At 49.7% G+C, this 20,822-nt stretch overlaps 1 protein-coding gene across 8 annotated transcripts in view; it reads left to right on the forward strand.

Annotated features, from left to right (window-relative positions):
• Positions 1-603: 603 nt before the first annotated feature.
• Positions 604-20,822, forward strand: part of Cit (citron rho-interacting serine/threonine kinase) — a 165,529-nt gene continuing 145,310 nt past the window's right edge. For 4 of the 8 annotated variants that reach the window (XM_076922553.1, XM_076922556.1, XM_076922557.1 and 1 more), the window contains exons 1-5: positions 605-634; positions 1,639-1,747; positions 6,827-6,968; positions 15,357-15,532; positions 18,652-18,753. In XM_076922553.1, coding sequence (XP_076778668.1) covers positions 1,652-1,747; positions 6,827-6,968; positions 15,357-15,532; positions 18,652-18,753 — 516 coding nt within the window. In that variant the 5' untranslated portion in view covers positions 605-634; positions 1,639-1,651. Of the gene's footprint in view, positions 635-1,638; positions 1,748-6,826; positions 6,969-15,356; positions 15,533-18,651; positions 18,754-20,822 lie in introns of all 8 variants that reach the window. The other 4 variants (XM_076922555.1, XM_076922558.1, XM_076922554.1 and 1 more) reach the window with 3 other exon arrangements.

Below are 20,822 nucleotides of genomic sequence, written 5' to 3' on the forward strand. Positions count from 1 at the left end.
TGGCTTAAATTTACTTGAACATATCTTTGTGGTGAGATCTTCACGATCTTGCTGCGGCTCAACCCAGAGGTACAAGGCAGGCAGGCGGGAGTGTGTGCCGAACACGCCCCTGCCTCAGCTGTACCGCACAGCCTCCGGATTCCCGCACATAACCCGGGCGCCTACGTGAGGCGTGGGCGATGGCTCAGTTGAGTGCATTCCTGCAGAGGGCTGGAGTTTGGTTCCTAGCATCCTTCTCTGAGGCGGGCGGTCCGGGCAGAGCTCCTCGCAGGAGCTCGGACAGCAAAGGACAGCGCCCCAGACTCCGCAAGAGCCCTCATCTCCACACACAGCATCCTGCAAAACCGCCAATTTCAAACTTCCCAGCCCAGCCCCGCCCGAACGCCCTTGCCCTCTTGCTATTGGTCGCCAGTCAAAGGAGGAAACAATGTGATTGGCTTTCCCATTTCACTTCCTCCAGCCTCCAAGACCTGGGCGGGCCCTGGAGGAGACCCCCGCTGTCCATCAGAGGATGGCGAGCGCTGATTGGTTTAGGCCGGAACGAGACCTGCCCACGTCGTTTCCTTCAAACACTGGGGCGGGAGATTCAGGGCGGAGCGGAGCGAGGCGAGTGTAAGCCGGGGGTCTGCAGAGTGTGAGTCCGGGTTGTGTGTGGGGGTGTTGAGGGATTGGAGAGGCTCGGGAGGGGAGTCCCCTTTTCCGGGTCTCCCCGGCCCGCCCCGCCCATACCGATGCTCACTTTCCCACCCAGGGCCTCGGGATAGCCAGGGGACCCCTGAGGGTCTGTTGTGGTGCAGCCTGGTATGCTAGGGTAGCCTGTGGTCTGTGGGTGCAGCCTCGGAGTCTGTAGGTGCCACCCTGTGGGGAGCAATGGGTTCAATCCTGTGTCTGTGGTGCATCCTTGGGGTGTCCTGGGGGAAGCCTGGAGTCTGGGGCGGGGATGTGTGTCCCCGGGTATGCTACAGGAGGCCCAGGGCTCCTTAAAGAGGATCGAATCCCCTCTAGACCAGTGTCTGTCTCCTGTAAGCCTTACCTTATTCTTGCCCATGGCGCTCCCCATTATCTGTGTGTATCCCCATTAACTCACTCCCTTAACCTTTCTGTACCAGTGTCTTTGTTCTATTTCGTGCCTAACCCAGCGCCTCCTTCTTGTGTCTTCCTCCCTGTTGTAGCCCTCTTGCCTTTTTGGTCAGCCAGGCGACCTTCCTCAGGACGATTGACCTCTGTACACTCCAAGGGCAGTGCACTTTTCTTTCCCCGGGATAGTCTTCAAGGCTCACTGATCAAACCCTTCTAGGCCTCTGTTCAGAGGTTACATCTGTTTAGCTCTGAGGAATCAGATGTTTGTTTTCCTCAGGGTTCTCTAGGGGAACAGAGTCGGTAGGAAGGAATGAATAAGTGGAGACTTATTAGCATGGTTTACAGGCTACAGTCTGCTGCTAGTCCATCAATGGCTGTGAGTTCTTTTGAAAATGATTTATTTGTATTCTGTATGTGTATGCATAGTTTTGCCTTCATGTGTCTGTGCACCACGTGGAGGCTGGAAGTGGCCTCCTCGTCCTGATCTCTTTAGGGAGACACCACTCTGCCAAGCCTTAAATGTCAGTACCCACTTGACTTTTCCCAATGTTTCTTCAGCGTTGGCGGAAGGATGCTGAAGTTCAAGTATGGAGTGCGGAACCCATCGGAGGCCAGTGCCCCCGAGCCCGTTGCCAGTCGGGCCTCCAGGCTAAATCTCTTCTTCCAGGTAAGAAGCTGCCTGGCAATGATGCACACCTGGGTACCCGCCTTTGGTCGTATTATGGACGGAGGCTAACAGTCTTAGGGTAATCCCGTTTGTCCTTACATGTCCTGCCTGAGCTGGGCAGAGAGGTGCCGCTGTGCTGATGGTTAGGCGGCTGGACGTGCTCTTGGGGCATCCCCTCAATTTCTCATACTTTACCATGTATTTATAAAAAGATAAAAGATATAGGATATGTTCTATGGGTGTGTGGTCAGTTACGGGGGAAGGGGATGTCTCAGCGCGCCCATGCTGAGGTATCTCTTCCCCCAGAGGGACCAGCCACACAACAGTATAGTAGAGAAGAGAGTTTATTCAGGGCATGGGGAGGGGAGTTAAGAGGGTAGTAGAGGCAGAGAGAGAGAGAGAGAGAGAGAGAGAGAGAGAGAGAGAGAAGTAGAGGTAGAGGCCGGCCATGAGCACATGGAGAGAGGGGGGGAGGGAAGGGAAGGGGGGGCGAGGGGACAGATAGGAGCTAGAGGCAAGAGATCGAGAGAGCAGCGAGGGGGCAAGCAGCCCCTTTTATAGTGGCTTTTATAGCTATTGCCAGGTAATTGTGGGGAGGAGCATACCTGGCTGTTGCCAGGTAACGGTGGGGGTGGAGTTTAGACAAAATGGCAATACTTCACACTTCTGAACTTTGTTTCTTTCAATGAAAGAAACTAAAATTGTCTCTGGTGTGTGTGTGTGTGTGTGTGTGTGTGTGTGTGTGTGTATGTATGTGCGTATGTGCGTGCTTGCATGGCCATGTGTCCCTCTGTGTTATGTTGTGTCTGGTAACCAGAAAGACTAGAAACTGGCTTTGGATCCTTTGGACGTGGGAGCTGGTGTTACAGGTGTTTGGGAGCTGCCTGTGTGGACGTTGGGATCCAGACTGTGGTCCCCTGATACAGTAGTGACCGGGTGCTCTTAACCATGCACCATCTCTTCAGCCCCAGTGTAGAATACTTTTACTTCATAAAAGGGATATCTGTTCTTTCTTTCTTTCTTTCTTCTTTCTTTCTTCTCTCTTTCTCTCTTTCTCTTTCTTTCTTTCTTTCTTCTCTCTTTCTCTCTTTCTCTTTCTTTCTTTCTTTCTTTCTTTCTATCTTTCTTTCTTTCTTTCTTTCTTTCTTGTCTTTGTGTCCTTTTAGACAAGTTCTTTCTATTACATGGCTCTGGCTGTCCTCACACTCAATATGTAGGCCAGGTTGGCCTCAAAAATCACAGAGCTCCGCCTGCCTGCCTCCCTCCCAAGTGCTGGGATTAAAGGCGTGATGTGCCACCACACCTGGTGGCTCTCTTGCTCTCTAGATCCAATACCACGCCTACATTCCTCATTCAGGACCAACAGTTCCGTCTTCTATGAAGTCCAATGTCATGAAAGTATTTTCAGACAGTTTTCTAGTTCATTTCCCCTCTGACTTGCCTTCATGGTGGGCTGTGAGTTATAAACTGAAACTAACCCTTTCCTGCCCAAGGTCATGATGTTCTTCCTGCAGCAGTAGAAAAACAAGCCAGGACATTTCCATTACATCCCTTTTTAAAGTGGAGTGACCTTAGTTGGTTTTATATTGCGATAACAACATGCCAGAGGGTGTGTACTTTTATAAACAAAAGAGGTTTCCATAGGTCACAGTCCTACACCCTCAAGTACACCCATGGTTTCTACTTGGCTCTGCTCAGGGCCTGGTTACAGTGTTACCACACTGGCCAGGGGAATGTGCAGTGATCACATGGACCAGATAGGAAGTAATAGACCAGGCCTACTCCTTTCCCAACACCCGCTCTCAGCTCCTGAGGTAAAGAAAAGCGTTTCGTCTCTTGGAGACCAGATAACCCCCTACAATGTCTCACCCCCTCCTTTTAAAGCCCTCACAACTTTGACCCTGGGGTCCAAGCTTGCGGCACGTGAACCCTTGGAGGATAAACACCATGCAGATGGTAGTGATGAGTGCCCCCTGCAAGAGGAAGTGGGTTGTGGCAGAGTGTCCTGGTACACCTGACACCTCATGCTCCAGCGGAGGCTGCTGTGCTCCTCCCATGCAGGGCTGTCACCCTGAGGGTCAGGTAACTGTGGCTGGTTCGTTTTCTACTGAGGTATGTCCTTAGACTGGATCTCAGTCAGGGTGTCTCCCTCCTACTCAGGACACTTGTGTTTTGGTGCTTGGCAGACTTCCAGAGCCCCAGAAATCTCACAAATCACCAGGCGGCCAAGGCTTTGCCAGCTTTTTATTTTGCCAAGCAAGAACGTGGAAAACAAATGAGAGGGAAAAAAAAGCTATTACTTTCTGGTCTTTTCATTTCCTAAAGAAAGGGCATTTTAAGAACCATGGAGAGAGTGAGAACACTCATCAGAACAAAAAGCCAGTTTTCAAGGTTGAGTCCCCCTGGGGTGCCCTGGGGTGCTCTGAGCCTAAGCCTCTGGGAGTCTCTGGGAGGCCCCCCCGCACCCCCCACTTGGGTTAGCTCTCAGGTGAACAGAGAAAGAAATGAGGCTCATCTTCCAGAGTTAGAGGCAGCCAAAGGGACAGGCTCGGCATCTCCCAAGCTTGACCGAGTCTCGCTGTGAGCTTGTTAAAATCGCTTCTAAGCTGCGGCCCAGAAGAGTTTAATTCGGGAGGTTGGTAATGGGGCCGGAGAATCTGTTCTGTGCTTCTCTAGTGATTCACAGGCAGCTGCTCTTTTGTGCTGGCCAGGGTTGTGTAACAAGCCCTTACCAAGACCGGAAGGAGCAATGGCTTCCTTCCCAGGATTCCGCAGGTCGCTCGCAGGCCCGGAAGTACACACCTTTAATCCCAGCTCTTGGGAGGCAGAGACAGGTGGGGTCTCTGTGAGTTGAAGGCCAACCTGGTTTATATATTCTAGGACAGTCAGGGATGCAAAAAACAAAACAAAAATCAAACCCAAACCAAAAAACACCCCCCCACCCCATGAGACCCTGTCCCAAAACAAACAAGCAAACAAGCAAACGAACCCACCCAGCAGGTTGGCTATAGTTCTGTGGGTGGCTCTGCCCCACCCCGTGGGATCAGCTGGGGTTACCTCTGGGGCAGTAGAATATAGGAAATGACTGCTCACTAAGGCACCCTGTTTATTTAAATTTAGTCATTATTTTTGTGCGCTCACGTGCTTGCATGACTGTGGGCGTGGCGTGGGCATGTGCGCATGCGTGGATTGCTCGCGCGTGGCTATCACGTTGCAATTTTCAGGAGTCTGGAGTCCTCTCACCTTATTTTTGAGGCAGGGTTTTTGTCCACGCAGTGTTCCTGGCCGGCCGGCCTACAGATGAGATTTTCTTGCCTCTACCTCCCCTTTTGAATTAGGAGTGCTAGGGTTACAGATGCGCCTCCACATCTGGCTTTTTATGCGGATTCCAGGCATCAAATTTAGAGCATCGGGGCTTCTCGGCGAGCTCACGTCAAGCACTTTTACCATCTGTGCCGTTCCCCGCCCTAATGTGGCCTTTGTATGTTTTCATTTATTTAATCATTTTCTAAACTACCTGGGGCTCTTCTTTTTGGGAGGGGGGAGAATAATAAAAGATTTTCCAGTCTGTGGTCATTGGTGGCAGCTGTTCAGCTTCACCACTGTAGCACCTGGTGCGTCCCTAACGGTATGTAAATGAGTGGGCGTGGCTGGGTTCCAACCGAACTCTGTTTATCATTCAGGCAGCCTGGCCTTGATTGGCCAAGGCTCTGCAGTCCGCCAAACCTTTAACGTGGCCTGTGCATGGCAGCTGCCTTCCCGCAAAGCTCTTCTACCCTGAACCGGCGCAGCGCCATTTGGGTTTCTCTCTGCCGTTAAGTTGAGTCTCAGAGATGTCATGGCGCTGAAGGGAGATGTGAGAGTCTGCCATTCGGTTTCTTTTGAACTCATAATCCTCCTGCCTCAGCCTCCCATGAGCTATGAAGTGTGTCACCAAGCCTGGCTGCTCTGAAATTGTGTGTGTGTGTGTGGGGGGGGGGGGCAGCTGTAGACACTGACTGTTTCCTTGGTTGATCTCCACTGTAATCTTTGGAGACAGGATCTCTCACAAGTTCATCAGTTCAGCTCGATGAACTGGACAGTGGACTTCAGGAGTCCCCCACCCCACCCCCACTGTCAGGGTGACGGGCACTTGCCACTATGCCTAGATATTTTACGGGGGTTTTGGGGATCTGAACTCAGGTCCTTCCTCTTGTGTGATGGGCACTTTTCCCCAGCCCCTGGAGTCATAAAAATCTACTTTTTGTGCTTCCTTCCTGTAGCTGTTTTTACAGAGAGTTTTTCCCACAGTCTGTGGCCTCAAATGGGAATTGTTGCTCTAAACTTGGGTTCCCAACTCGGGTCTTGAGAGGCCAGACAGAAGACAGGAAGTCAAGTTTGCAGCGACCTTTGGCACTTGCCAAGAGGGGGTCCTCAGCTCCTATTGTGTCATGATCTCTCTGAACAGAGGGCAATATTGCTAAATCTGCTAGAGTGTCAGGAAAAGAGAGGCGTTCTGGTGTGTGTGTGTGTGTGTGTGTAAGTGTGTGTAAAATCTACTGATTTAAAAATATTGGCAGATAATTCAAATTATTTTAAATACTTTGAGCCAAACAAAACATGTTTGTGGGGTAGACACAGTCTGCCAATCTGTAACCGATCCCACAGATCATGAATAAATTCGGCTTCACTGTCGGCATCCATTCCTACTTCTCGACATGAATTAAAGAGGCTGAAGTTGTATCTGCCATCCTCCAGCCACACAGGGAAGGCATGTCGGTCACAGTTTCCTATGGAAGAGATACGGTGCCATCTCTGAACTTCACAGTTCCAAACGTTCCGACGAAGCTCAGGCTTGACAAAGGGATGACCTGTTTTCAGGGGCGGTGCTGCTGGGACTATTTTTATTTTCCCAGATTCAGGTGAATTATCACCAGCAACGGAGCCATGCAGATAATCACTGAATGGCCCCAGAATCGGTGCCAGTGTGCCGCGAGTGGTTAAATCGAGTCGGCCGGTTGTGATTTACTCTGTGTGGATGTTATTGATCAAAGCTTTTCATTATTGACAGAATCCCCATCTGCTGTTTGCCATTTTTAGGGGAAACCGCCCCTCATGACTCAACAGCAGATGTCTGCTCTTTCCCGGGAAGGGATGCTAGATGCCCTCTTCGTTCTCTTTGAAGAGTGCAGCCAGCCAGCCCTGATGAAGATGAAGCACGTCAGCAACTTTGTCCGGAAGTGTAAGTTCTCAGCACGCTCCCCAGAGAGCAGCTGTTCTCAACCTGTGGGTCTCCACCCCTTTGGACATCCTTCCTATCAGATATTCACATTACGGTTCATAACAGTAGCAAGATTACAGTTAGGAAGTATCCGTGCAGTGAGTTTATGGTTGGAGGTCTCCCAGACATGAGGAGCTGTATCAAAGGATCCCAGCGTTAGGAAGGCCGAGGACCACTGTTGGAGAGGAAGATGGGATGCTGAATGCGGAAGGCATTGGTGGTAGTTGTAGAAAACCATGGTCCACATACGACTGACCCAGGGGCGTGTACAGATTGTACGGTTGTGTCTAGAGACCAGAATGAAGTGAGGCTTCTCACTGCGAGTGACAAAAATTCAGTCATGAAAGGAATCATGTTGACTCATGAGACAAATCCATGGATGCGTCAGGCATGGCTGGTTCCGGGACTTAAATGATGGGGATACTGTCTTCTGACTCGGCCCTTAAACTAGAGCTGACCCGTCCTGCAGGCAGAACAGGCTCAGTGCTTGGGTGCCATTGTGTTTAAATTCAACAGGATGATTTGTTTCAGCTGCTTAATTTTAAAATCATGATAATAGATGAATACAGGAATGATTCTGAATCTGGCATCTTCTCCTCCCTCTCTTCTTCTTTCCTCTTTCCTCCCTCTCCTCCCTCCTCCTCTCTTTTCCTTCTCCTCTGTCTCCTCCCTTCCTTCTTCTTCTCCTCCCTTTTCCTCCCTCTTCTCTTTTTTCTCCTTCCTCCTTTCTCTCCTCCTCCCCTCGTCTTCTCCTTCCTTCTCCCTCTCCTTCTCCCTCTCCTCCTCCCTCTGCTCCCTCTTCCTTTCTCTTCCTTCTTCAGGGCAAGCATTGCCAATGGACTTACCCCCCCAGCTGACTGACCTGTTTTCTTTATACCGCTAATATCATAAGATGTAATTCTTAATTTTTTTTAAATGGAGAAGCAACTGGTGACAGCAAAGTGGCCTGGGGCCTGTGAATGTCATGGGTCTGCTGACTCTGACTGCCGATTTAGTATTCTTGATTTTTGCTTGACTCCAGCATGGTGGGGCGGTTGGATGGTGGTGCCACATCTTCTAGTATTTTCTGCTACTGTTTGCAGTCAGTGGGTGTTCCACTCCAGCATCTCTTGGAGAAACACTGAAAGGCCGTTTGGGTTGTCACGGCTGGAGCATGGGAGGGTGTTACTGGGTGAGCCTCGGTCCCACCAAGCATCCAAAGCACACAGGACCGTATGTATAGTCAGGACTGCCAGAATTGAGAAACTGTCTCCTCTAAGACGACCAGCTAACCAAGCACTCCAAACTGTCGAGGCTGTAAAGGATAGTTTTGTATTCCTTCTTCATGAGTGTGTGGTTTGATTGCATTCAGCTGGGGACTCCTCTACTCAGTGACACATTGGCCAAGACTGCAGGCTCCGGGCTCTCCTAATCTGGAATGTTCTAGACGGCTTGCTTAGCGTCTGTAGCCCTGGCTGGAGAGCTGAGCTCCATTGTAATTTGGGGATGAAAGGGGTCTCAGTCTGTCAGTCTGTGTCTCTCTCTTTCATGGAGATCAGGGTCTTGCACTCTCTATGGTTCCTCTGTGTGAGGACCCAGGAAACTGTGAACTTGTATGAGTATGCAAACCTTTACCGGAAGCAGCCACAGCCATGCCTTTTAGTCATACATTAGAATACTTGGATCAGAGACGGGGCACTCCCAACCTAAGCCTGAACTGTTTCCCACCTGAGCTATTGAGCTGTAGCTCAGAAGCCGGATGCCCCTCCTCAGCAGCCCTGAGTGTCCGCCAGTGCCGAAGTGGAGGCTGCTTTGAAGGCTGTTTTATTGAGCATGGAAGAGGTCTGGCTGTTGTCGGTCACCTTTCTGTTACTGTAGCAAAACCCCCGGAATAGTTGCCCGGTGCAGAGAAGGAAAGATTGGTCTCCGCCAGTACCTTTGGGGATTTCAGTCTATGGTTGCTTGCTTTGGGGACTATGACTGGGCAACAAATCACAGCAAGAGGGATTGGTATTTACCTCAGGGCAGGAGTGAGCAGGAAGGAGGGAAAGGAGTCAGGGTCTCCTTAGCCCTTTCCAAAGGTACACACTCTTGGGACCTTCACATGGGGCCTACCTCTACCTAGGTGACTGCTCTGTGTGGTCTCCATTCACCGGGGTTGGGAGAATACAGTCAGAGAAGTCCCATAGAAACTTTCACTGCCTCAGTAGTACCATGCTAGGGGCTCTGCATTCTGCAAGTGAAGCAACTGCACAGGACGTGAATCCCAAGTGTAACATTTACCGGAAACTGGTTTCAGAGACTGGATACCACCCCCTGCCCAGTTAGATTTGTTCGTTTACTTTGTAAAGACACGATCTCACTGTGTAGCCCTGGCCAGCCTGGAACTCACTAAGGAGACCAGGCTGGTCTTGAACTCACAGACTGTCTCTGCCTCCCAAATGCTGTGATTAAGTAGGTGCATCACCAGGCCTGGTGCTAGGTGGTTAGCTTTACAGAGTTCTATGGAAGATTGTGATTGGTTCTGCTGAGTCACTCCCAGGAGGACATTTGATCAGCCTTCTCTGAATCCACAAAGGAACTGGAGCACCAGTTACCAGGGCCTCCTAGAGTGGACTAAGCAGCGGCAGCTCAAAGGCCCCCAGGGTGCTGAGTAGCCAAAACTGATGTGTCCGTTTTCCTCGACACTGTTGTGACAGAAGAGCTGACGGAAGCACACTGAGAGAAGAGGGATTTGTTTTGGCTCACGGTTTGCGAGAGCTCATGGCAGAGGATAGTGGCAGGCCATGCGTCAGCCTTTTGCTACTGAGTGCTGACCAGGAAGCCAAGAGCGTGGGCAGGAGAAGGCGATGAACCCCAAGGCTCACCCTCTAGGCACCCCCATCCCTGTCTTCACCTCCTGAGTGTTGGACAGCTTGCCCAAACAGTGCCACCAGCTGGGGACCAAATGTTGAAGTACAGGAGCCCGTGGGGGCCATGTCACAGCCAAACCATTAACAAGACCTGTAGCTAACAGTGCCCAGAATGAGTTAGTAGAGCTTGCCATGATGGTTGATCCAGCTCTCAACTCGATAAGCTTCGGGCTGGCTGGCGGAAAATTATCCCCATTGGGTTAATTAAGAGAGACCCAATGTGGTCACACAGTTTCCTGTGGGAAGGCCCACCCACTCTAATTATACCACTTCCTGTGAGAGAGACCCGCCCACTATGGTTGCCTCACTTCTGGGCTAAGATCCTGGACCAATTAAAAGGAGAAAATGAGTCCATTTACAGCTCCCTTCTTCTTCAGTGTACCTGCGGTGTGACCAGCTGCTGGGGGCTCCTGCTGTCTTGACTGTCCCACCATGATGGACTGCACCCTGGGCCTGTGAGCCAGCATAAGCCCGCCCTCCCTTAGTTGCTTCGTGAGAATATTTCATCATAGCAGAAAAGTTCCTAGGACAACCAGGCTTGTCAATAGACAATACTTGTTAACCACACACGCATCACCCATGATTAATCAATGCAGTGTGCATCTAAATGTCCTGGAGGTATTTACTCATCATCCTGCATGTGTTTAAATATTCGGCTACCTTTTGAATATGTAAATTATCAAGTAGGCTGTGGGAGGGGCCGGGACTTGGAGGACCGCTCTCTCTAGTCCCTTCGTCAGGCTTGAGACCCCAGGGATGCTTCAGAGCATTAGTCATAGGAAGCTGTGTGCAATCAGGTTCTGTGTCTGTGGAGTGGAGCTCTTTCGGGAGACTCGTTCATACTTTTTCAAGAGGCTTCCTGGAGAGGACACTGAAGAGCCCCTGATTGAAATCCAGCGGCTGCTGCATTGAGACCTCCAGCCCCACTTCCACCTCCACCCTTTGAGTTTCTGCCTTGGAATGTGAGCTTTGCTTTTCCGGGAGAAGAAGGGTCCCTTGGCTGCCACTGCCCACGTTTTTTAGGAGTGGAGGTTTCCTCTGAGCTGCCAGCGGAAACGGACAAGGACAACTTTTTGAAGTGGTGTCTCTCACAAACGTACCCCTGTCCTTGCGCCCGTGGAGGGTGGGCGATGAGCATCTGGGAACCGGGGGAGTGACTATTATCGTCACCAACTGCAGTCCTGCATTGATTAACTATGGCCATGTGTTTTGGTTGTGTCATTAGATGATTTTGTGGTTGTGTGGCCATCATAGAATGCATATACAAACCCAGGTGTCATAGGCCAGTCACTTTATTTAGCTGCTATTTCTCTCTTTCTTTGAAATGAGTTCTTATTATCTAGTCCTGGCTGCCCTGGCACTTATTATTTAGACAAGACTGGCCTTGAATTCAGAGATCCACCTGCCTGTTGTTTTCCAGGTGCTAGGATTACGGAGGTGCACCGCACCTTGCTTTAAAAAGTGTTCTCTCTTGGGGTTGGGGAGATGGCTCAGCAGTTAGGAACTTTTGCTTCTATTATAGAGGACCTGGGCTTAGTTCCCAGCATCCTCATGATAGCTTACAACTTATGTAACTCCAGCTAAGGGGACCTGGTGCCCTCTTGTATTAAAACACATGCTTATGTAATTTATATATTTATGTAATTTATATAATGCCTTAAATTTTAAGCGACACATATATTTGTATATATTTGAGAAATACTGTGGTATTTCAATAGCTGATTATTTATTTATTTATTTATTTATTTATTTATTTATTCATTTTTCAAGACAGGGTTTCTCTGTATAGCCCTGGCTGTCCTGGAACTCACTCTGTAGACCAGGCTGGCCTCGAACTCAGAAATCCGCCTGCCTCTGCCCCCCAAGTGCTGGGATTAAAGGCGTGCGCCACCACTGCCCAGCTTATCTATTTATTGATTGATTGATTTATGTATTTATTTATTAATTGAAGAGTTATTTTTCTGGGTGTGGTGGCACATGTCTCAAAAAAACCCCAACCAAACTCAACCAAAACACACTTGTTTATTTTTACATAAAGCATATGACATGTTTGCCAGTTTTAAAGGATTTGATGTGTACATGTGTGGGGGGGGCATCTGTACGTGCATAGGCATGGACTCAGGTCAGCCTGTCGCCACTTCCTCTGTTAACCTAGCACGGCACTCATGGAGCAGACACTTGTCAGGTACCTGATATACAGCAGCCAGCGTTTTAGACACTCCAGACATGAGGATGCAGCTGGGCGTCATACCTCAGCATTCAGAAACAACAGACATGTACATGATAGCTGTCCAACAGGATACTGAAGCGTGTCTGTCACTGCGGCCATCCTGACTTACAGCAGTCTGTTACAGATGTTTATGACAGCGCTGTTCTAAAGAAACCACTGTGCTGCCGGCCCCACAAGGGCACCTCATGCAGTTATCTGTGCCTACCGCCCAACGGTGGCAATAAGTGACTACCCTCCTGTTTCATGTGCTTGCTATCCCTGTCCTGTATCCTGTCCAACATCTCAGGGTAGGACTGTTCATTTAGGTAAGTATAAGAGTATGCCAGGCCTCGCCCGCAGCAGCCTCAGACATGTCCTGAAGTCAGGAGGCTACTCTGATAGGATTTTAACTGTTGATAGAAGAAAGAAATGCTAAATGCTCAATGAGTTGGGAGAGTTAGTTATGCCAATGTGACTGTTACACAATAAACAAGTGTTGGGGTGGTGAGGTGGCTCAGCAGTAAGGAGGACCAGAGTGCAGTTCCCAGCACCCACATGGACACTCACAACCAGGAGTAGCTTCCAGTTTGAGGTGACCCAACCCGTCTTCTGGCCTCCAAGGGCACTGCATGCACACGATGCATATGTATACATGCAGACACACATGTTACATATGTATGCATGCAGACACATGATACCTATGTATGCATGCAGACACATGTATGTATACATGCAGACACATGATACCTATGTATGCATGCAGACACATGTATGTATACATGCAGACAAAACACACACATGAAATATGTGATTTTTTTAAAAAATTTTTTAGACAGGGACTTTCTGCATAGCCCTGGCTGACCTGAAGCTCCCTCCCGCTTCTGTGGGTTGGTCCTGAGATTGTTTCCACGTCGGTGCTCGTAGAGGTTGAGGGGCAGTCTGGTTGCTTCTGAGTCTTTCCCTTTTCCGTTCTCCTCCTGAGCCTCTTCGTGGGCATCTTGTCCCAGCGCATGGTCTGTGAGGGATGGAATCCTAGTCTTTGGAAGGCTGGATGGAATTTCAGGAAAGGAAGCTGTCAACTGATTCTGCCTGGTTAGCTTTGGCTGCCCTCACACCCACAGGTCCAGTCATCTGTGTAAGGAAGCCACAACCTAGGCTGTGTCTTTGTCACAGCACCCTGTGTTGTCGTGAGGTCTGCCTCAGTATTCAGTATGCACTGGGACTCATAAGCACCAACCAAATGTTCACAGAGATGGCAACTCCATATGGTTTTGGGGCCACAGAAGCGGCTGGTGTGGGGAGAGGTGGTGGAGAGCCCTTCACCATTTCTCTCTTTTAAAATAGCCAGGGCCTTGATTTTAGCATCTCACCTGTTCACCTTAATAATGCAAAAAGCCTTTGGGGGAAAAGCTAAGAGTTTTGGAATGCTTTTCCTGCAGTTCTGAAGGTGTCACGGTTTTCGCCCACAAAGCGGTTTGTCTAAGGTGTGTGATTTAGATACCTGATTGTCCCCAATGACGGCCCAGAGTTACTGAGTTGGGCAACATCGTAAGCAGTTTTGGAGCCCGAGGCCTGAAAGGAAATGAAGAGATTGGCCTGTGTACAGCCAAGACACAGTCAGGTTCAACTCGGAAATCTGCAAGCCAGTACATTTGGCTAATTGTAATTCAGGACTCAAACACTTGGCCTCAAGGGAAGCCCAGAATGGAGTAGAGACGGAAGGCAGACTGGGCTCGGCATGGTGGTGCCCCTTGTGGGTCACGGCATCATGTGCCTTCACCCACTGAGCCATCCCCATGAGCCTGGATCCACTTTTAAAAGAGTGCTCACATGAATGCATGTAGCCAGGCAGTGGTGGCGCACGCCTTTAATCCCAGCACTTGGGAGGCAGAGGCAGGCGGATTTCTGAGTTCGAGGCCAGCCTGGTCTACAGAGTGAGTTCCAGGACAGCCAGGGCTACACAGAGAAACCCTGTCTCAAAAAACCAGAAAAAAAAAAGAAAGAAAGAAAGAAAGAAAAGATGAATGCATGTAGATCCACACATATCACTCTAGGTTGGTCCCCAAGTGATCCAGGGAACTTTGGTGTGACTGGCCACCACGAGACTGGGGGGTCAAGACTGGGATCATAGGTTACAGGCTTGTGCCACCATGCCTGGCCTTTTATGTGAGTGCTAGAGATTTGAACTGAGGTCCTCATTTTAGAGCAAATGTTCTTATTCACTGAAACATCTCCCCAGGCCTAGTCTTTGAGCGTTCAATGTGAATGGGATTCTCCAGGGTAAGGGTTTTTTTTTGTTGTTGTTGTTTGTTTGTTTCTGGTGCTGGGATTTGAACCTAGGGCCTCCTACATGCTGAGTACATGCTCCACTCCTGAGCTGCACCCTGAGCCTAAGATAGTTTGGACTGTAGGTCTTTCTTGCCTTCCTTTGATTGTAACCCCTATTTCTGATGTGGCTCCCCTGTTAGTCACAGGGTTCCGTTTTTTTAGACCATCACTGCTGTTCCTATGTTCTTACAAGTCACTGGGGTTCCTGGTCATCTAGAGACGTCTCAGTGTGAGATCCCACAGTACCACCCACTCAGCCCTGTGTTCTCTTCACTGATCTCAGCCTGAGTGACTGGACTAGCGAAAGGAATAAGATTACGTCCAGAAAGTGAGGGTCACAGGCCCATCCGGATGCGTGCCTGTCAACCTTGCTGAGCAGATGTCAGGGCTCTCTGGGCCTTGGGGCTAACCCTGTACCCCTCTCAAGTACTGCCACAGACTAAGGGCAGGAAGTCTGAACAGTATAAGGGCCAGGGGCACAAAGGCTGGCAGAGCACGGCTAGCGAGGACACAATGATCCAGAGTCAGCTCCGAAGCTGATGGAAGAACGGGGGGTTGGGGAGGGTCACGTTGCTTCTGCAGCCAAGCTTGCTTGACCCCAGCCCTGCCCTGCAGCCCTCAGAGGCAGAAGAAAAACATGGCTGTGTGCTCCCTTCCTATTTTCTGAGTCTACAGGACTCGAATTCTAGCTACCATGGAAACCGCACTTTGAAATTTCTGAAGCCCTTAATTTTAACAGATAAAAAACACTTTGGTGCCGATTTTATAATTGTTGATGATAGATGAGGAGTGACTAAACGTCTTCTGAAGGGGAAGGAAGACAGAACACATCTCTCTCTTTTTTTTTTTCCCCACTCTTGCGAGATGTGCGCCTCCGAAGTGTGTCTTTTCGTCTGGGTGTGACTCTTCCATCTTCCACAGATTCCGACACGATAGCCGAGTTACGGGAGCTCCAGCCGTCGGTGAGAGATTTCGAAGTTCGAAGTCTTGTGGGCCGTGGTCACTTTGCTGAAGTGCAGGTGGTTAGAGAGAAGGCAACCGGGGACGTCTATGCCATGAAAATCATGAAGAAGAAGGCTTTGCTGGCCCAAGAGCAGGTAGGGGGGTTCAAATCTCAGGTCTGGCGTCTTTGTACCAAATGTTCATCACAGGGACAACGACCTGCTAATTTGATGTCCGGGATCCAGTGAGTTGTTAATTATAAGTGCACGAGCGACACAGGCCTCTCCTGTCCTTAGCTCTCCTCAGCCTGGTGTTGATGAATTCCGAAGCCTCAGAAATTTCCATCGATTCCTTTGTCATGACTTTGCAGCTGCATTTGATTTTAGAGACACGTTGGGCTTTTAAACTAAAACTGATGACTTTAACACGACCTCCTGAGGACTGTAAGCTTGGGTCTTAGGGACTTGCCACACGACGGGGTAAATCGGGCAGTAGCCGCGCCTGCGAATTTGCTTAGGTGTCCCTATTGTGGGCTCATGCATTTAATTTTAGAGCAGGCCTTTGCAGAAGTCCAGGTAAAATTGTTTTCTGTGAGTCGCCTGTCTGAGACCAGGGTCTGGAGTTATCTTTTTAGCTGTATTTTTTTCCTCCTTTGAAAAAAGGCTGCTCTCTCCAGACGTATTGATTCATTGGCTCTGTTTTCAAGAGACAGCCGTCAGTCAGCCTTGGAGTTCAGAGAGTAATCTGTTCGTTACAAGCATTCTGGTGCACACCACGAGTCCGATAGTATGCCCAGCTCCGTGGGAAGCCTGCAAAAGGAATGGAAGTCCCATGGCTGTGCCTTGCAGGGTTGAACCGCAGCCCCTGGAGGTGGAGGGAAACTGCAGATCTGCAAAGCAGGAGCTTCCCCGTTAAGCACCACAGAGGGGGAGAGAATTAGCAGCTTCATTAGCTGTGATGAGGGACAATGTTATGGGTGAGCCAAGGGCAGTTAGGAAAGTCCTTAGGACCAGAGAGAACGGAGGCAGGGGAGAGAAGTGATGGGAACTGCCAGGTAGACACGTGGTCAGAGTCATATCCTGGGGGTGTGAGGTCTGGGGTTCTGTTCAGGGGTGTGTGTGTGTGTGTGTGTGTGTGTGTGTATGTGTGTGTGCATGTGTGTTTGTGTGCATATATGTGTCTGTGTACATGTGTGCACGTGTGTGTGTCTGCATGTATGCATGTCTGTGCGCACGTGTGTCTGTGTGCATATGTGTGTCTGTGCATTTGTGCACTTGTGTGTGCATGAGTGCGTGTCTGTGTGTGTCTGTGCATATGTGTGTCTGTCTGTGTGTGTGTGTCTCTGCATATGTCCATGTTTGTATGCATGTGACACGTGTGTCTGTGTGTGTCTTGTGTCTGTGTCTGTCTGTGCATGTGTGCGTGTTTGTATGCATATATGCACATGTGCTGTTTGTGCACACACAGAGAGAGATAGAAATAGGAGAAGGAGAGGGGAGGGAAGAGACAAGAGTTTGTTGGTTGAGAACTAACAGAGAAATGAAGACATTTGAGCGGGCAGGGCCACAGCTGAGGGGAAGTCTTAACAACCATAGTTTTTCATCATGTTAAACTACATGACGTAACATGTGCCACATCAGCCATTTTTGCTGTGGGATTCAGTGGCCTTGAGAGGTCCCCCATGCTGTCATCAGTTCTGCCAGTGACAAAGGTCCTGAGAGAAGTCAACTTAGAGGGGAAGATGCTTGGCTTTGACTCATGGTGTCAGAGTTTTTACTCCACGGGCAGCTGGGAGGGGAAGGACAAGACACTGCCTGTCATTAGGAGGCCTGTGTGGGGTGTGTTCACTCAGCTTCTCCACCCCGGGAGGCGCTGTCCGTCGTCCACAGTCTCTCTCACTGAGCATGCCTGTGCTCGGCATGGCTCTGGGTTCTTGGGCACGAGGTTGGCCCAGTTGTGCAGCACTTGTGTTTGGTTGGGAACTAGTGCATGTAAAATGAAGCCAACTCAACGTGCCACATGTGGGCAAGCAACTGAGAGCCAAAGAGATGCACTTTCCTCCAGGGAAGGGACCTCAGGTGACCATGGTGCTGAGGTGAGGGCCCGGGTCTTTAAACACCCTATTTACATAGGCGCTAACAAGACTGGCTATTGGTAAGTGTGCCATCGAGGGAGAGGTCAGTGTAGTAAAGACAAGCAGGCCCTCACTGCGAGGACTTGAAGGATATGAAGAGAGAGGGGCAGCATGGGAAAGCTGAATGAGTTGTCAGAGAGGGCATGACAAAGTGGTGTTTTCATCACACGGGAGAGGCTGGAGTGCTGTGACAGCCAGAAACAGCCCTCAGAGACCTGTTACTGTAAAGGAGCCTTCAGGGGTCAGGCAGAGTCAATGGTGAGTAGGTGAGGCCAGGGCCTGTTCAGATCCAGCTCCCCCACTGCCTGCCTCCCTGTGTCAGCAGAAAAGATCAGTCTTCAGCATGTTTGCTAAGCGGCTTAGCGCTGGGTCTCCAGGGTGACTATGTGGACTACACGGCTACTTCACAACACTTCAGAGCTTGGGATAGAGCACAGAGGCCACCATGCTTGTGTAGCATGCCTGAAGTCCTGGGTTTAATCCCAGCACTGGCTGCATAAACACTGTTCTGCACTCAGGACATAAAGGCTCGTGCACAGAAGCCAGAGGAGGATGGTGTCCTGCTCTGTCATGTCCCACCACAGTCCCTTGAGTCAGGGTCTCTGACCCTGGAGCTAGACTGGCTCTCAGTTATCCTGATGTCTCTCTCCTATGGCGTTGGGCTTTGGAGCACCTGGCCAGCCTTTTTATATTGATTTATTTGTTATATGGGCTGGGACACCAGCTCAGGTCCTGCTGCACATCCTCTGGTAGCCCAGCCTGGCTGGCTGCCACACCCGTTTGCTGCTCTCCTCACCCTGATTGGGCCTGGCACTGGTGGCACTCTGCCTCGCTCACCTGGCCTGGACTCATGGCACCTGTTAGAACAGACTAGGAAGTGGAGGTGCTTGGGAAGAGAAAGATAGTTAAGCTGAAAACTGTGACCTGAGGAGAGATGTTAAGGACGTAACTGGATGGATAACGCGAGGGCCCGGCAAAGCCGAGCCAAGAGGTTAGTAACAAAGTTCAGAGCATCATGCTAAGGGATTGTGATTTTTAATACCCGGAAAGATCCGTTTAGATTGAAAGGGAGGGACAAAGGCCATTTCCCCTCAAAGTTAGTTCTATCACAATTATCTAAAGAGTTTCTCTTCCCTCCAGGTTTCATTTTTCGAGGAGGAGAGGAACATATTATCTCAGAGCACGAGCCCTTGGATCCCCCAATTACAGTACGCCTTTCAGGACAAAAATAACCTTTACCTGGTGAGTCTTCACGTCTGTCCCCACGGAACGTTCTGCGGCTCCGAGACTCAGATACCACAGATTGGGAACGATTCTTGCCGGTGTAGCCCATGACATCTCTCTCTCATTCAGCCGATTTTCTGACTAGACATCTCCCGTCCCTTGTTCTAATGATTAAGAGCTGACCCACTTAGAAAAGGCCCACTGTATGCGGCCACAGAGCGCAGCAACGAGAAGTCATTTACCTGGGAATGGGCTCTGACTACCTCTAATAGAATCTTGCTTTAATTAAATTAATTAATTTAGTTCCTGAGACAGGGGCTCATTTATAGATTTGGCTGTCCTGGAATTTGTTCTGTAGACCAGGCTGGCCTGGAACTCGCTCTGTAGACCAGGCTGGCCTGGAACTCAGAGCATCAGTCACAGTCACCTGCCTCTGCCTGCCCAGTGCTGGGATTAAAGGTGTTCTCGTCTTGCTTTAATTTTTAAAAGTGAAGGTAATAACACATGATTGATGTAAGAAAATGCAGCCTGTTCCCTCCTCCTCACACGTGTGGAAGCTGGACAGGTTTGTCTCCTAGAAGCAGGGAATAGGATGGTGGTTGCCTGGCTACCGGGGTGAAGAGAGGCAGGGAAGGATGGTCAGTGGGTAGATCAGATTACCATGAGTGGATAGGTAAGAGGAAGAAGTTTCGGTGTCCTACAGTCGGGCGACTATTTCCAAGTGATATGCCTCATAATAACTAGAAAGGGTTGACTGATCCCAAGACAAAGAGATGGTAAGTGTTTAATGTGTTGAATTTGTTAATTGTTTTGATTTGATCATCGTACATTGTATATATTTATTGAAATATACTGTACTTACCCCATGGCTATGCATAGTCGTTAAATGTAAATTTAAAATGCACACCAGTACCACCAAATCCCACCCTCTAAATGCATATACTGGGCCAATAGGAGGGCCCCGCAGGTCGGGCTGCCTGCTGACAAGCATGAAGACCTGAGTCTGATTCCTGAGACCCACAAGATGCAAAGAGAATTGACTCTTGCAGGTTGTGTCCTCTGATGTATACGCACGCACACGCACACACACACTTTAATAGGTTTAAACACGTATTCACCGAGGACGTGCAAGGAGAGCCGCCATTCTCTGCCTTCTCTTCTCTTTGGAGGGAGCACACACTGATGCAGGTGTCTGCTCTTTCTGACCTTAGCTGTGTCTTACTAGGGAGAAATTGAACACACTGCTGTATATGCGACCAAAGGACTTTTCTCTCCAGGTGTGGAGGTGCACGCCTTTAACCCCGGCACTCAAGAGGCAGAGGCAGGGGGATCTCTATGAGTTCCAGGCCAGTCAGGGCCTCAGAGTGAGACCCGTCTCAGACGTCGTTGATGTCACTACACACTGCCATTGTTTTGGGGGTCAGGCCTCGAGGCCAGGCTTTGAGCATGCTCAGCACATGTGTTCCTGAGCTGCACTGCTGGCCTCCAGGTTAGCCCTTTTGGATGATGGCAGAGTCTGTTTTGACGTCCATGTAGTGTAGCTTATGGGATGCTGGAGCTCACTGGGAGGGCTCCTTTAGGTTCTTAGAGGATTGAGTTCCTAAATGTAAAACATACTCTAGAAACCACATTTGTTCCTGGTTCAGCCTTTCGTGCAAGACTCTAGTGTCGCCTTGGGTGAGGATGAGGAGGCTTGTGGAAGGGAGCAAGGAGCTATTTTTTGTTTTGAACACCTACTGGCCATTTTTTTTTAAAAAATGATGTTACTTCCTGTGTTTCTGATCTGAAAGAATCAGTCTATTTATCTTGTTCCATATGAACTGAAGTCTCTCCCTGGCTCCACTCAGCCCTCTTTGGTATATTTTTGTATATGTTTGAGGTAAGGTCTTGTTATGTACCCAGGCCAGCATGTAAGTCAAGGGCCCCATAGCCGGGGCTGTAGGCATGCACCAGCACGTCCAGGTCACCGTCTCACGTGTCTGTTCATGTGCATGTTGGTGTGTGCACATATATCAGAGGCCAGAGCTTGGGTATCTCCCCTGATCACTCTCCACTTGATTTAGTTCTTATACAGTGTCTTACTGTGT

Source organism: Arvicanthis niloticus, chromosome 24, assembly GCF_011762505.2.
Source record: "Arvicanthis niloticus isolate mArvNil1 chromosome 24, mArvNil1.pat.X, whole genome shotgun sequence".
Lineage (NCBI taxonomy): Eukaryota > Metazoa > Chordata > Mammalia > Rodentia > Muridae > Arvicanthis > Arvicanthis niloticus.